General features: G+C 49.7%; 1 protein-coding gene across 2 annotated transcripts in view; it reads left to right on the forward strand.

Annotated features, from left to right (window-relative positions):
• The first annotated feature begins 7282 nt into the window (after positions 1 to 7282).
• The window catches only part of ZNF541 (zinc finger protein 541), a 29698-nt gene continuing 21812 nt past the window's right edge, over positions 7283 to 15168 (forward strand). For both annotated transcript variants that reach the window (XM_010351012.3, XM_074386132.1), the window contains exons 1-3: positions 7283 to 7722; positions 9304 to 9544; positions 12480 to 14346. In XM_010351012.3, coding sequence (XP_010349314.3) covers positions 7419 to 7722; positions 9304 to 9544; positions 12480 to 14346 — 2412 coding nt within the window. In that variant the 5' untranslated portion in view covers positions 7283 to 7418. The remainder of the gene's footprint in view (positions 7723 to 9303; positions 9545 to 12479; positions 14347 to 15168) is intronic.

A 15168-nucleotide genomic window follows, 5' to 3' on the forward strand; every position in this document is an offset into this window, starting at 1 on the left:
GGAAACCCCAAAAACTCTGAGAATCCGGAGGCATCTCAAATCTCCTCTGGTGGCCACACGTGGCCCTACACTTTGCTTTTCATGGCCTTTATTTCATGTGCGCTGAGTGGACAGAGGTGATGATGCAGAAATCATGAATTGGTTAGCAGGCACTGCCCCAAACCCCACTGGAGGTTATGTAAAATACAGTGTATGCATTGATTTACCCTTCTAAAACCCCTGCAAATTCTGAAACTCATTTGGGTCCCAGAGTTGTCATATGGGCTTACGGACCTGTATCTGACTGTAACTTTGTGCTGCTTCATTAGGCTGCATACACGCAGACAGGCAGGTAGGCACATACCATACAATGCAGACATCGCAGGTGTAGCAGTTCTCATACGTATCTACATGAAAAGTTCTTAGAAAGCAGAAAAAGGTGGCCTAGAAATCTAGTCCCAAACTCGCGTTATTCCAATAGGCACTACTGGATTTGTTCAGTGAGTCATGAAGCATTTCTTTTTTTTTTTAATTTAAAGGAGTCTCACTCTGTTGCCCAGGCTGGAGTGTAGTGACGTGATCTCAGCTCACTGCAGCCTCCACCCACTGGGTTCAAGCGATTCTCCTGCGTCAGCCTCCAAGTAACTGGGATTACAGGTGCCTGGCATCACGCCCAGCTAATGTTATATTTTAATAGAGACCGAGTATCACCATGTTGGTCAAGATGGTCTTGAACTCCTGACCCCAGGAGCCTCCAACTCTTGGGCTCAAGCGATTCACCCACTGAGGCTAGAGTGTAGTGGCGCAATCTCAACTTGGATTCAAGTCATTCTCCTGCCTCAGCCTCCCAAGTAGCTGGGATTACAGGTGCACAGCACCACACCCAGATAATGTTTGTATTTTTAGTAGAGACAGGGTTTTACCATGTTGGCCAGGCTGGTCTTGAACTCCTGACCTCAAGTGAGCCACCCTCCTGCACCTCCCAAAATGCAGGGATTACAGGTGTGAGCCACTGCGCCTGGCCTGTTTTTGGTTTTTTTGGAGACTCGGTCTCACTCTGTCACCCAGACTGGAGTGCGGTGACTCAATCTCGGTTCACTGCAGCCTCAGCTTATTGGGATCAAGTGATTCTCCTGCCTCAGCCTCTCAAGTAGCTGGGATTGCAGACACCCACCACCATATCCAGCTAAGTTTTAGTATTTTTAGTAGAGACGGGGTTTTGCTATGTTGTCAAGGCTGTTCTTGAACTCCTGACCTCAGGTGATCTTCCTGCCTCAGCCTCCCAAAGTGCTGAGATTACAGGGGTGAGCCACCACGCCCATCCTGTAAACTGGACATTTTGTATAGTACAGTCTGGTAACTCTGGGAATGGGACTCTTCCCTTCTTCCCTGCCCTCGGGCTTGGTTGTTGCTGCTGATTATGGGTTGTAACTGTTTGTTTATTGGTTTTTCTAAGTTATTTTTGCAAACACTGTGTTCTTTGTGGGGTGTGGTCAGTAGACTGTTCTGTTAGTTTAGTGATCAGCTAATGACTTAGCAGAAATTGTCTTAAACTCCTGGAGAAAAAACAAGAAACAAACAAACAAACAAAACCCAGAAAACAAAAACTCCCGGTAGTTGCAGCTGGGCACTCCTTCCACACTCAGGCAGGTGGTTAACAGCTCTACCTTCGCTTTGACTCTCTGCCTGCTCAGAGCAAAGGTCAGCCAGAGGTGAGCGCTTGGGAGTCTCCTCCAGTCTGCCCCAGCGTGTGCCCACCCTGAGATGCTGCCTAAATTCCCAGGAATATGTGGAAGCTCTTTTTTTTTATTTGTTTGGGTTTTATTCTTTTTTATTTTTTTATTTTCTGGTTTTAATATTTATTTATTTATTTATTTATTTATTTATTTATTTTGAGACGGGGTTTTGCTCTTGTTACCCAGGCTGGAGTGCAATGGCACGATCTCGGCTCACCGCAACCTCCGCCCCCTGGGTTCAAGCAATTCTCCTGCCTCAGCCTCCCTAGTAGCTGGGACTACAGGCGTGCGCCACCATGCCCAGCTAATTTTTGTATCTTTAGTAGAGACGGGGTTTCACCATGTTGACCAGGATGGTCTCGATCTCTTGACCTCGTGATCCACCCACCTTGGCCTCCCAAAGTGCTGGGATTACAGGCTTGAGCCACCGCGCCCGGCCAATAATTAATTATTTTGAGACGGAGTCTCACTCTGTTCCCCAGGCTGGAGTGCAGTGGCACAATCATAGCTCACTGCAGCCTCCAACTCTTGGGCTCAAGCGATCCATCCACCTCAGCCTCCCAAGTAGCTGAAACCACAAGCACATGCCACCACGCCTGGCTAATTTTAAAAAGAATTTTTTCCGTAGAGGCAGGGTCTGACTTTGTTACCCAGGCTGGTGTCAAACTCTCAGGCCAAAGTGTGTTGGGATTACAGGCGTGAGCCACCACGCCCAGCCAGAGCTCACTCTCTGTGTTGTATAGTTCTGTGGGTTTTGACTATGGTATAATGTCTTGTATATACCATTAGATTATCATGCAAAATAGTTTCACTCCTCACCCTCCAAGCCCACAACTGCTGATCTTTCTACTGTCTCTAAAGTTTTGCCTTTTCTAGAATGTTATGTAGTTGGAATTTCATAGTATGTGGTGTTTTCTTCTTTCTTTTCTTTTCTTTTTCTTTTTTTTTTTTTTAGTATGTAGTCTTTTCATACTGGCTTCTTTCACTTAGCAGTATGCATTTAAGCTTCCTGCAGCTGGGCACGGTGGCTCACAGCCAGGCACAGTGGCTCACACCTATAATCCCAGCACTTTGGGTGGCTGAGGCAGGTAGATCACCTGAGGTGAAGAGTCAGGCTCAGCCTGACCAACATGGTGAAACCCCGTCTCTACTAAAAAAAAGAAAAAAATTAGCTGGGCATGTTGGCATGCGCCTGTAATCCCAGCTACTCAGGAGGCAGAGGGCAGGAGAATTACTTGAATCTAAGATGCGGAGGTTGTGGTGAGCCAAGGTTGTGCCACTGTACTCCAGCCTGGGCGACAGAGCAATACTCTGTCTAAAAAAAAAAAAAAAAAAAAAAAGTTTCCTCCATGTCATTTTGTGGCTTGATAGCTTATTGCTTTCTATTGCTGAAGAACATTCCATTGTCTGGATGTTCCACAGTTTGTTGATCTGTTCACCTATTGAGGGATGTCTTGATTGCTTCCAGTTTTGGGCAGTTCTGAACAAAGCTGCTAGAAACGTGTGTGTGCAGGCTTTTGTGTGGACCGAAGTGTTCAGCTCAGTTGGGTGGATGCCTAGGAGTGTAGTTGCTGGATCACATAAGATTTTATATGTATATATATATATATATATATATATATATATACACACACACACACACACACATCATCATCATCATCATATATATGCAGAAAAAATATTATATTTGGGTTTATAAGAAACTGCCAGTGTGGACTTTTTTTTTTTTTGAGATGGAGTTTTGCCCTTGTCACCCAGTCTGGAGTGCAGTGGCGCAATCTCGGCTCACTGCATCCACCACCTCCCAGATTCAAGTGATTCTCCTGCTTCGGCTTCCTGGATAGCTGGAATTACAGGCACCTACCACCATGCCCAGCTAATTTTTGTGTTTTTAGTAGAGACAGGGTTTCGCCATATTAGCCAGGCTGGTCTCAAACTCTTGATGTCAGGTGATCCGCCTGCATCGTCCTCCCAAAATGCTGGCACAGCAGGCATGAGCCACCATGTGTGGCTCATTTTTCAAAGCCTTTATTTCTCCAAAGTATGTAACTTCCCAACTTTTCCTCCCTGGCTTTTGGCAAGTCAGTTGTTTGCCCGTCAATATCCTTTGCGCCAGGCTGCAGTGTCTAGTTCATTTGATTTTAATGGTTCCAACAAACGCCCTGCCGGTAGCCACTCTGCACCCCAGAGAGCTCCCAGTTAAGCACAAAAAAGGCAAGACCTTTGCTGCACTGGGCTTTCAGGGAGCCACCGACAGGTCAGACAGACAGACAACCACTGTTCTTTGAAAACAGATCCTCTCTGTTCCCTCCAGCACCAGGAACCCACACCAGAAACATGGGCTGCTGCCTTCAAGACCACTGCTGAACCAGGGAGTAGGGATGGGGCAGGGGTAAGTTAAATATGCCACAAAGCTCTCCCACTGGGTTACACTCACTTTTTTTTTTTTTTTTTTTTTTTTTTTGAGATGGAGTCGTGCTCTGTTGCCCAGGATGGAGTGCAGTGGCACAATCTCAGTTCACTACAACTTACACCTCCCAGGTTTAAGCGATTCTTCTGCCTCAGCGTCCCAAGTAGCTGGGACTACAGGCGTGAGCTATCATGCCTGGCTAATTTTTATATTTTTAGTAGAGACAGGGTTTCACCATGTTGGCCGAGCTGCTCTCAAACTCCTGGCCTCAGGTGATCTACCAACCTTGGCCTCCCAAAGTGCTGGGAATACAGGCGTGAGCTACTGGGCCTAGCCTTTTTTTTCTTTTCTTTTCTTTTTTTAACATCAGTCATCTTTTTCTTAGGATTTGCTTGGTTGCTATAAACCTTTGACTGCTTTCCAGAGTTTTGATAAAGTTGATTTTTTTTTTGGTGTTTCTATGGCAACATATATGGGGAGTTTTAAAATTACTAATTCAGTCTTTTTCTTTCTTTTTGACATGGAGTTTCACTCTGTCACCCAGGCTGGAGTGCGGCGGTACGATCTCGGCTCACTGCAACCTCCGCCTCCCCGGCTCAAGTGCTTCTCGTGCCTCAGCCTCCTGAGTAGCTGAGATTACAGGCACCCACCATCACGCCCAGCTAATTTTTGTAGTTTCGGTAGAGATGGGGTTTCACCATATTGGCCAGGCTGGTCTCAAACTCCAGACCTCCAGTGATCTGCCTGCCTTGGCCTCCCAAAGTGCTGGGATTACAGGCATGAGCCACTGTGCCTGGCCCAGTCTTTTTCTCACGAGTCCATTCAGAAATTCTGTTTCTTCTTGAGTCAGTTTTGGTAATTTGTATCTTTCTATCAATTTCCCCATTTTAATCTGTTATGTAATTTGTTGTATCTAATTTAAATAACTAAGTTAATGTATCTTAGGTTCTCTAACTTGTTAATTATCTGAATACAGTTGTTTATAGTATTCTTTTGTAATCCTTTTTATTTTTTCTAAGGTCATTCGTGATGTGTCTCCTTTAATTCCTAATTACAATCCTGAGTCTTTTTTCTCTCTCTTTTCCTTACAGTATTTTAAAGCAAACCCTGCTCCCCTACCCCATTTTGGGGGGAATGAATTCTACTAGTTTAGATATTACGTGGTTTATTTTTCTTCTCTGGGTGATTATACTTAGATTCTTTTAGTGTGCAGACTTAAAAGTATGAAGTTATCATTACCTCTTCCTTTTTTCCAAATGACTCAAAACTTTTGGTCATTTTCTGGACCAAGGTCTGTAAGGTAGATTCTTAGGCCTTGTGGGTAAAAGTCTATAAGCTCCCAGGCTGAAGTGATCCTCCTGCCTCAGCCTTCGGCATAGCTGGGACTATAGATAGACGCCACCACACCTGGTGGTATTTAATTTATTAATAAAAATTAAATATTTTAATTTTTTGTAGAAGCCAGTCTTGCTGTGTTGCCCAAGCTGGTCTCATACTCTTGGCCTCAAGCAATCTTCCTTCCTCTGCCTCTCAAAGTGTTGGAGTTACAGGTGTGAGCCATGGCACCCAGCCTCCTCCCTCCCTCCCTCCCTCCCTCATGCTTGTATGTTGAGCGCTGTGCTGGCTGACTTTTCCTGAGTCAGTTGATGATATTGTTATGTTCTAGGCTTGTTTCTGTTGAGAAGTTTGCTATCAGGCTATTTGTCATTCTTCTGGTAGACTTGTAGAGTGCTCGGCTTTGTCATTTTTCATTGTCCTGTTTTTCTTTAGTTCTTGGGGGTGCTTTTCTAGGGTTGCATGCAGGTTTTCATTTATTTAGTTTTCCTGTGGATTGTTCAGCTCTTCCAGGGCCCCAGGCCTCCGTGTCCTGGGAACTGGAGGCCCTGTTTCCCTTTCCCACGTGTCTATTGTCATCCCAGCTCCTAGCCTGCAGGGCAGCATTCTATAATACATAATATGAGCCATACAGAATTTAAAATTTCCCAGAAGCCACATTAAAAAGGTAAGCAGATGACATTAACTTTAATAACATGTTGCATTTAGCTCATTATATTAAACATATTATCATTCCAGGCCGGGCATGGTGGCTCATGCCTGTAATCCCAACAATTTGGGAGGCTGAGGTGGGCAGATCACCTGAGGTCAGGAGTTTAAGACCAGCCTGGGCAACATGGTGAAACCCCATCTCCATTAAAGATTTAAAAATTAGCCAGGTATGGTGGTGTGTGCCTATAATCCCAGCTACTCAGGAGTCTGAGGCAGGAGAATCACTTGAACCCAGGAGGCAGAGGTTGCAGTGAGCTGAGATCGTGCCACTGCACTCCAGCCCAGGTGACAGTGCGAGACTCCGTCTCAAAAAAAAAAAAAAAAAAAAAAAAGAGAAAAAATATTATCATTCCACATTTAATCTATATAGAAACTTACTAAATTTACATGTTTTTGTTACTGAGTCTTCCAAATCCAGGCTGTATTTTACACTCCCAGCATGTCTCAGTTTGGGGCAGTCACATTTCAAGAGCTTCACACGACCATGTGCATTGGGGTATGCCTATGATCCCAGCACTTTGGGAGGCCAAGGTGGGAGGATTGCTTGAGGCCAGGAATTCGAGACCAGCATGGGCAACAGAGTGAGACCCTGTATCTTAGAAATTATCAATTTTTGATTTGATATCTGTAAAAAATAATAGGAAAAAAAGAGCTATCAAGTACTTCATAGCCACATGGAACTAGTGGCTGCCGTATTGGACAAATGGCTCTAGGCCCTGTAGCTGATTCTGATTTTCCCCTGGGGCCTATGTGAGCTTACACCTCCAGCACTGAGCTGTCTTGTTGCTACTGGCACTTGGGATTTTTTTCCTGCCTTTTGACCTAGGCCAGGTGTTAAAAAATGATCTTTTGTCATACATGTCTACGTTTATAGCTGGAGGAAGACGTTAGTTCAGTCCACCATGTCACTGGAAGTACTTTTATTTATTCCTTACAACAACCTAGTGAAGGAGGTACCTGTAGGTCCAATTTACAGATGAGGCACCTGGGGCTCATGGAGCTTAAGTGACTTGCTCAAAGTCACATGGCTGTCATGTGGCAGAGAAGAGACCCAGATCGACCAAGGTCTGCTTGAATTGCAAGTCCACGCTCTGCCCACCGTGCTGTTTTGCCCCCTCATAACCTGCATTCTTCCTGCTTTATTTTCAGGAATTAGTTGCCATCAAGGGCTCTCTCCTCCCTGTCTCCTTACACGGTTCTGCTTATCTGGACAGTAGCTCTTGGCCAAGACCTGGCAGTGGAGAGCCATGGACCAGTGCAGCCTTGGGGACGAGGGTACCCTCCCATCAGAAATGCACCTCCCTTCGTTTTCCGAGAGCCCAGGGCTCCACTGCAGTGACACCCTCAGCCGGGCTCTGGGTCCCAGCCCTCGAGACCTGCTCTACGCTGGCCTGAGTGGTTTGGACTCGGACCCCAGCCTCCCAACACCTGACATGCCCAGTGAGGCGCTTGAGGACAACTTAGACACCGTGTCCTATTCGGGGAAGGACAGTGATTCTGTGAAGCTGCTGGAAGAGTATGCAGACTCGGAGCCTCAGGCATCCTTACAAGGTGAGACCGTCACCTGGGTAGAAGGGCCCTGCGGGCTGTTGGGCCGTTACTGTGGCGCGAGGGACTGATTCTGCGTGGACTGGTTAACAAAAGTTTTCCCTCCTACAGGTGACTTAGGGAACAGTCACTATTTTTTTCCGCCTTGGGAATTATTCCCCAATTTTTTGTTGTTGTTGTTGGAGTCTCACTCTCTCCCAGGCTGGAGTGCAGTGGTGCAATCTCAGTTCACTGCAACTTCCAGGTTCAAGCAATTCTCCAGCCTCAGCCTCCTGAGTAGCTGGGATTACAGGCACCTGCCACCACGCCTGGCTAATTTTTGTATTTTTAGTAGAGACAGGGTTTGACCATGTTGGCCAGGCTGGTCTCGAACTCCTGACCTCAAGTGATCCTCCCACCTTAGCCTCCCAAAATGCTGGAATTATAGGCATGAGCCACCATGCCCAGCCCCCAATTCTTAGTAAACGAAGCAGAACCCTCATTCTAGGGAATAATGTTCAGAAACTTAGGTATTTGGGGATATCCTTAATTTTTGTGTGATGTGTGGGCAGATATTAGCATTTATGACGACTTTCCTTCCCATTACCACATCCTCGAGGCTCATTTCGCTTTTCCAGAGGGAACTGGTGTGCTCTCCCTTCTGATCTTGGGTTGTCAAGACGTTCCTAGACCCCAGTGTCTTCATCCATAGAGCAGGTAGACAGTAATATCTTCTCTGCCTCCCTCTAGAGTAAAGCAAAAGAAGAAACTGTTGTAAACACACTTCATAGACCAAAGCACTGGAGAGATATTCCTGGTTTTCTTTTTTGAGACGGAGTCTCGCTCTGTTGCCCAGGCTAGAGCGCAGTGGCGCAATCTTGGCTCACTGCACCCTCAGCCTCCCAGGCTGAAATGATTTTCAGCGGCCTCAGCCGCTCAAGTAGCTGGGATTACAGGCGCACACTACCATGCCCGGCTAATTTTTGTAGTTTTGGCAGAGACAGGGTTTTACCATGTTGGCCAGGCTGGTCCTGAACTCCTGACCTCAAATGATCCACTTGCCTCGGCCTCCCAAAGTGCTGGATTACAGGTGTGAGCCACTGCGCCCGGCCCAGATATTAAGTTGTTTCAAACATTTCACCAGGAAAAGCAATATGGCAGTTTACTCACTTGCAGCTAGATCTGTGTACAAAGCTACATTTATTTCCTTATGCGAAAAACACACAAATAGAATTGGCTGGGTGTGTGAAAGGATTTCCACTTTTCCAAGGATTTGGAGAGTATATTTCTGATTGTCCTTCCAAGAGAACCGGTGATGGCATGGTCATAAAGCCCTGCTCATCGTGGTCACGATGCTCTGGAAGGGCTTCAGCCTGTCCCTGCACGTGTGGCACCAGGTCCGGGTGCTGTATTGCAGGGCTTCCATTCCCCTCACTTGCTCCTGACCCTTGTTTCCTTTGTGTGGAAAGCTGCTGAGGTCAGAGCAAGAGTTCTTGTGAGACATTGCAAGGCCACCATGGTTCTAAGAGATGTGGAGTGCCTTGGCCCCGCTTTGTGCTTGGTTGCCCCGGCTGCATATAACCTGTGCTTTCTCCCTCTGTTTAGACCTGGGCCTAGGCGTGCTGAAGGCTAAAGAGGCTGACGATGGAGGAAGGGCCACCTCGGGGAGCGCCCGGAAAGGAAAGCGGCAGCACAGTTCCCCTCAGCACCCGCTTCTGGACTGCAGCCTGTGCGGGAAGCTGTTCAGCAGCGCCAGCTCTCTGAGCAAGCACTACCTGACGCACAGTCAGGAGAGGAAGCACGTCTGCAAAATCTGCAGCAAGGCCTTCAAGCGCCAGGACCACCTGTACGTAGAGTCGGGTCAGAAACACGTCTGCTCAGGGGCTGGGGGTGGCCACGCGTTCCTGAGTCGTCTTCCTATAGTCGTCTTCCTGAGATCAACCTGCCTCATCCTCTGTTGGCTCTTCCAGACATGTATAACCTCTGCTCAGCCACAGCCACTTTTTTTTTTGAGACGAAGTCTCACTCTGTCACCCAGGCTGAAGTGCAGCATGATCTCCGCTCACTGCAACCTCTGCCTCCCAGGTTCAAGCAATTCTCCTACCTCAGCCTCATGAGTAGCTGGGATTACAGGTGCCCACAACCATGCCCAGGTAATTTTTGTATTATTTTTAGTAGAGACAGGGTTTCACCATGTTGGCCAGGCTGGTCACTCCTGACCTCAAGTGATCCACCTGTCTCAGCCTCCCAAAGTGCTGGGATTACAGGTGTGAGCCACTGCGCCTGGCCCACTGCGTTCTTCTCACATGGGAGTTGCCCCAACAGATCACTCTTCCCAGCCCTTAAATTCACACTTGTGTGGAAGCCTCTGCTCCTGTTTGCAGAAGGGCCCCTTGTGGGTTAAAAACGCCTAACGGTTGGTTCCTGAGGCAATTGTGTCATGGGAGGAGTTGGGCTAACTTTATAGAGCCGTGTCCTGAGTCTCTGGTAGGTGTCTGAGGAAAACAGATCTGCATTCCGTGTGTGTTGGGATAGCATGGGAAATGAAAGATGAGATGCCTGCTTCCAGAATATGGCAATGGAGCATTAACCCTTGTATTTTCTTTTTTTAAAAAACTCATTCTGTTCCTTTTACGCTTTGACTTAGAAAGTATCAGGAGCAAAATTTCCGTTTTTTGTTTGTTTGTTTGTTTGTTTTGTTTTGTTTGAGACAGTCTGACTTTGTCACCCAGGCTGGAGTGCAGTGGTGTGATCACAGCTGACTGCAGCTCCGCCTCCCAGGTTTAAGTGATTCTCCTGCCTCAGCCTCTTGAGTAGCTGGCACTGCAGGCATGCACTACCACACCCGGCTAATTTTTGTATTTTTAGTAGAGATGGGGTTTCACCATGTTGGCCAGGGGTCTAGAACTCTTGACCTCAAGTGGTCCACCCAACTCGGCCTCCCAAAGTGGTGGGATTACAGGCATAAGCCAACACTTCATGTCTTGGAAACGAAAAGCTTGTCTTGCCTGTGGAGGAAGGAAAGACAGACTTTTTTCAAACCAGGACACCTGCAAGTGAGAGTTGAAAATACCGTGCATTCTTACTGGGTCCCTCTCTTTCATAGGGGGCTTTGACTAATCCATTCATCTTATCCTCTCACCCACACCCACCCAGGAAAAGGAGCTGATTTACTCATGTCACAAGTTGGTAACAGCTGGGATAGAACTTAGGTCTCCTGATTCCATCTCTGTTGCTTCCCTCAGACGGAGGCCGAGGGTGAGCTTTTGGGGAAAGACTATGGTTTCCTCCACATTGACTAGGACTGTCCAGAGTGGGGCTGTGGGGGGCCCAGAGGGTGAGGCACTGCTCTGCTTATGTTTATAATGTGTTCAGGCAGAGGTAGGTGTGATAGAATACATATTTACATGCATTTCTGTTTGCAGAGACTATAGGCACATTTGGCTGCTTGACTCTATAAAGTTTCAATGGATTGGGCCTCTGTAAATTGGCTCCTTTCTTGTGGGGGCGTTCCAGGTAGCATCTTCTTAGGGGTCTCGGACGGTAAGGCACAGACTCCTTTGTTAAAGGAACGATCGTCCCCAAGTCAGCATCTCCTTCAGTCTCTTCTGCAGAATTCTGGTTCTCAGGAATGCTTTTAGGGGCTTTTTGAAAATAAAACCAAAAACAGTTCTCTGGGCAAATAAGCTTGAGAGACACTGAAAGTTAAACAGGTCTCTCTCTGTGTGGCTTTTAAATTTGCTACTGTGAGCTGGGTGTAGTGGCTCACGCCTGTAATCCCAGCACTTTGGGAGGCTGAGGTCGGCAGATCACTTGAGGTCAGGAGTTCAAGACCAGCCTGGCCAACATGGCGAAACCCTGTCTCTACTAAAAATACAAAAATTAGCTGGGTGTGGTGGTTCGAACCTGTAGTCCCAGCTACTCAAGAGGCTGAGACACAAGTATCTTTTGAGCCTGGAAGGTGGAGGTTGCAGTGAGCCGGGATCATGCCACTGCACTCCAGCCTGGGCAACAGAGTAAGCCTCCATCTCAAAAACAAAAAATTAACTAATTAATTAATTAAATTTGATGCTGTGCATTGTGAACTTCCAAGGAGTGAATGGTGTTTTTTCAAAACTTACTGTTCAGCTGCGCCCAGAGGCCTTGAGGAGCAGCTGTGGAGCTTTGTGTCTTCCTTGGGAACCCACTCCTGCGAAGTCTAATCTGGCCTCAGTGGATGTTTTAATCATTTTTTAAAATTTTATTTATTTATTTGTTTTTATTGAGATAGAGTCTAGCTCTGTTGCCCAGGCTGGAGTGCAGTGGCGTGATCTCAGCTCACTGCAACCTTCACCTTCTGGGTTCAAGTGATTCTCCTGCCTCAGCCTCCCCAGTAGCTGGGATTACAGGCATGTGCTACCACACCCAGCTAATTTTTTGTATTTTTGGTGGACAGGATTTATCATGTTGGTCAGGCTGGTCTCAAACTCCTTATCTCAGATGATCCACCCGCCTCAGCCTCCCAAAGTGCTGGGGTTACAGGCATGAGCCACTGAGCCCCGCTGGATTTTTTTTTTTACTCTTCTGTAAGGGGTTTGCTTAAAGGTGAGGGAGAGGAGCTCTCCTGCCAGGTGGCTTTGACAGAAGGAGGGTTTGCCCGGTGGTCTTCCCTCGTGGGGGCTGAGTACAATTTCTGCATTGTGGTGCAGCTGCACTACAGACTCTAGGGGCCGTCGGGGTCCTACGGCAGAAAGCACGGTCCCAGGCGACCCGCTGACACCCCTCTTTGTGTCTGGCTCTAGGACCGGGCACATGCTCACCCACCAGAAGACAAAGCCCTTCGTGTGCATCGAGCAGGGCTGCAGCAAGAGCTACTGCGACTACCGCTCTCTGCGCCGGCACTACGAGGTCCAGCACGGCCTGTGCATCTTGAAGGAAGCCCCCCCAGAGGAGGAGGCCTGCGGAGACTCCCCTCACGCCCACGAGTCTGCTGGCCAGCCGCCCCCCAGCAGTCTGCGGTCCCTGGTGCCCCCGGAGGCCAGGTCCCCTGGCTCCCTCCTGCCCCACCGGGACCTCCTCCGCCGCATCGTGAGCAGCATCGTCCACCAGAAGACCCCTTCTCCTGGCCCGGCCCTGGTGGGGGCTTCAGATAGCGAAGGGAGGAACACGGCCTGTCCCTGCCCCGCCTCCTCAGGGTCTTCCTCCTGCACCCCAGCCGACCCCGCCGCGGCTCCTGCAGAGCTGGACACCGAGCTTCCGGAGGAGCCTCGCCTACCGCAAAAGGAGCCAGCCGCTGACGTGTTCACCGCCCCTAATTCCAGAGCCGCTGAGAACTGCGCACCCGACCCGCCGGAGCCAGATCCCGCGCTGCTCCAGGCCCTGTCCACCGCGGAGGGCTGGCCGGAGGGCGGTTCCGTGCCCGCCTGCCTGCCTCTCTTCCGAGGCCAGACGGTCCCTGCCAGTTCCCAGTCATCGAGCCACGGCTTCCAGTGGCTCCGGAACCTGCCGGGCTGCCCCAAAAGCAAAGGCAACAACGTGTTTGTTGTCCACAAGCCCCCCGCCGTGCTGTCACGGGAAGGTTCCGAGTCTGGCCCGGGGACCAGCAGCGCCGCCCCATCGGAGGAGCCCCCGCACGGCCCCAGTGGCTGCCTGGAGGATGCGCTGCCCTTCCCTCCCCCGCTCCTGAAGGCCTCCGGGGAGGCCCCGAGTGACCCCAGGCCTGCCAGCGGGGAAGATGACCCCTGGGCCCCCAAGAAGAGCAAGTTCGACTGCGACTCTTTCCTGTGCCAGAACCCTGGGGAAGCTGGCCTCCTGGAGGCCCAGAAGCCAGGGGGGCTCCCGGCGGATGCCACGCCACTCTTCCGCCAGCTCTTCCTCAAGTCGCAGGAGCCTCTGGTGAGCCACGAGCAGATGCAGGTGTTCCAGATGATCACCAAGTCCCAGCGGATCTTCTCCCACACCCAGGTGGCCGCAGCCTCCTCCCAGCTCCCCGCACCCGAGGGTAAGCCGGCTGCTCTGAAGCCGCTGCAGGGGCCATGGCCGCAGCAGCCCCCTCCTCTGACTCCTGCTGTTGACTCTGTCCACGCCGGCCCTGGAAACCTGGAGGCAGAGGGCTCCCCGGCCCGCAGGAGAAAAACCACGTCCGGGGTTCCCAGAGAGGCCTCCCCCGGCAGCTCGAGACGAGACGCAAAAGGGGTACTGAAAGTGGCCCCGGTTCCAACGCCCCTTGCAGTGCCGTCTCTGGACCCTTCCAGGAATCCAGAAATATCTTCTCTGGCCAAGCACTTGCGATCCTCGAAAGGGACCTTGGAGCTGGGGGACATCTTCTCCCCCACAGCCTCCGCAGGCCAACGGCAGACCCAGTTAGGTGGGGAGGAGCCACCCGGAGCCCCGCTGCCAGGGAAGCAGGCCCCTGCTGAGAATGGCACAGCGTCAGGGACCACGAAAGGTGAGAAGGGCCCAGCCGGCTCCCGGGGCGGAAGCTACCGGCTCCTGGGCAACCCCAGGGCCCAGCGATTCTCCGGCTTCCGGAAGGAGAAGGTGAAGATGGATATATGCTGTGCGGCTTCTCCGAGCCAGGTAGCCATGGCTTCCTTCTCGTCGGCCGGGCCTCCGGCAGATCCCTCCCGAGACTCCACATCCAAGCTGACAATATTCAGCAGAATCCAGGTACCAGCTCTCTCTCTCACGTGGCCTAACCAGAGTGGAGTGAGTTTCCTCTGCATTTGTTAGTTGTCCAGGCATTTTATTTCATCGAAGTGAATCCCCAGATGCAATTTTACAGAGGAAGAAATTCGAGAAATTGTGGTTTCCCCCACTAAAAAAAAAAAAAAAAAGACCAGAATGAGGCCAGGTGAGGTGGCTTACATCTGTAATTCCAGCCCTTTGGGAGGCTGAATTGGGAAGACACCTTGAGCTCAGGTGTTTTTGTGTGTGTGTGTGTTTTTTTTTGTTTGTTTTTTTGTTTTTTGTTTTTTTGAGATGGAGTTTCGCTCTTGTTACCCAGGCTGGAGTGCAATGGCGCGATCTCGGCTCACCGCAACCTCCACCTCCTGGGTTCAGGCAATTCTCCTGCCTCAGCCTCCTGAGTAGCTGGGATTACAGGCACGTGCCACCATGCCCAGCTAATTTTTTGTATTTTTAATAGAGACGGGGTTTCACCATGTTGACCAGGATGGTCTCGATCTCTCGACCTCGTGATCCACCCGCCTCGGCCTCCCAAAGTGCTGGGATTACAGGCTTGAGCCACTGCGCCCGGCCGAGCTCAGGTGTTTGAGACCAGCCTGGGCAACATGGCAAAACCCTGTCTCTACCAAAATTTTTAAAAATTAGCTGGGCATGGTGGTGCAAACCTCTGGTCCCAGCTACTATGGAGGCTGAGGTGGGAGAATCGCTCGAACCTGGGAGGTAGAAGTTTCGCTGAGCTGAGATTGTGCCACTGCACTCCAGCCTGAGTGAAAGAGTAAGACCCTGTCTCAAAAATAATAATAA

Source organism: Saimiri boliviensis, chromosome 14 (genome assembly GCF_048565385.1).
Source record: "Saimiri boliviensis isolate mSaiBol1 chromosome 14, mSaiBol1.pri, whole genome shotgun sequence".
In the NCBI taxonomy this organism is placed as follows: domain Eukaryota; kingdom Metazoa; phylum Chordata; class Mammalia; order Primates; family Cebidae; genus Saimiri; species Saimiri boliviensis.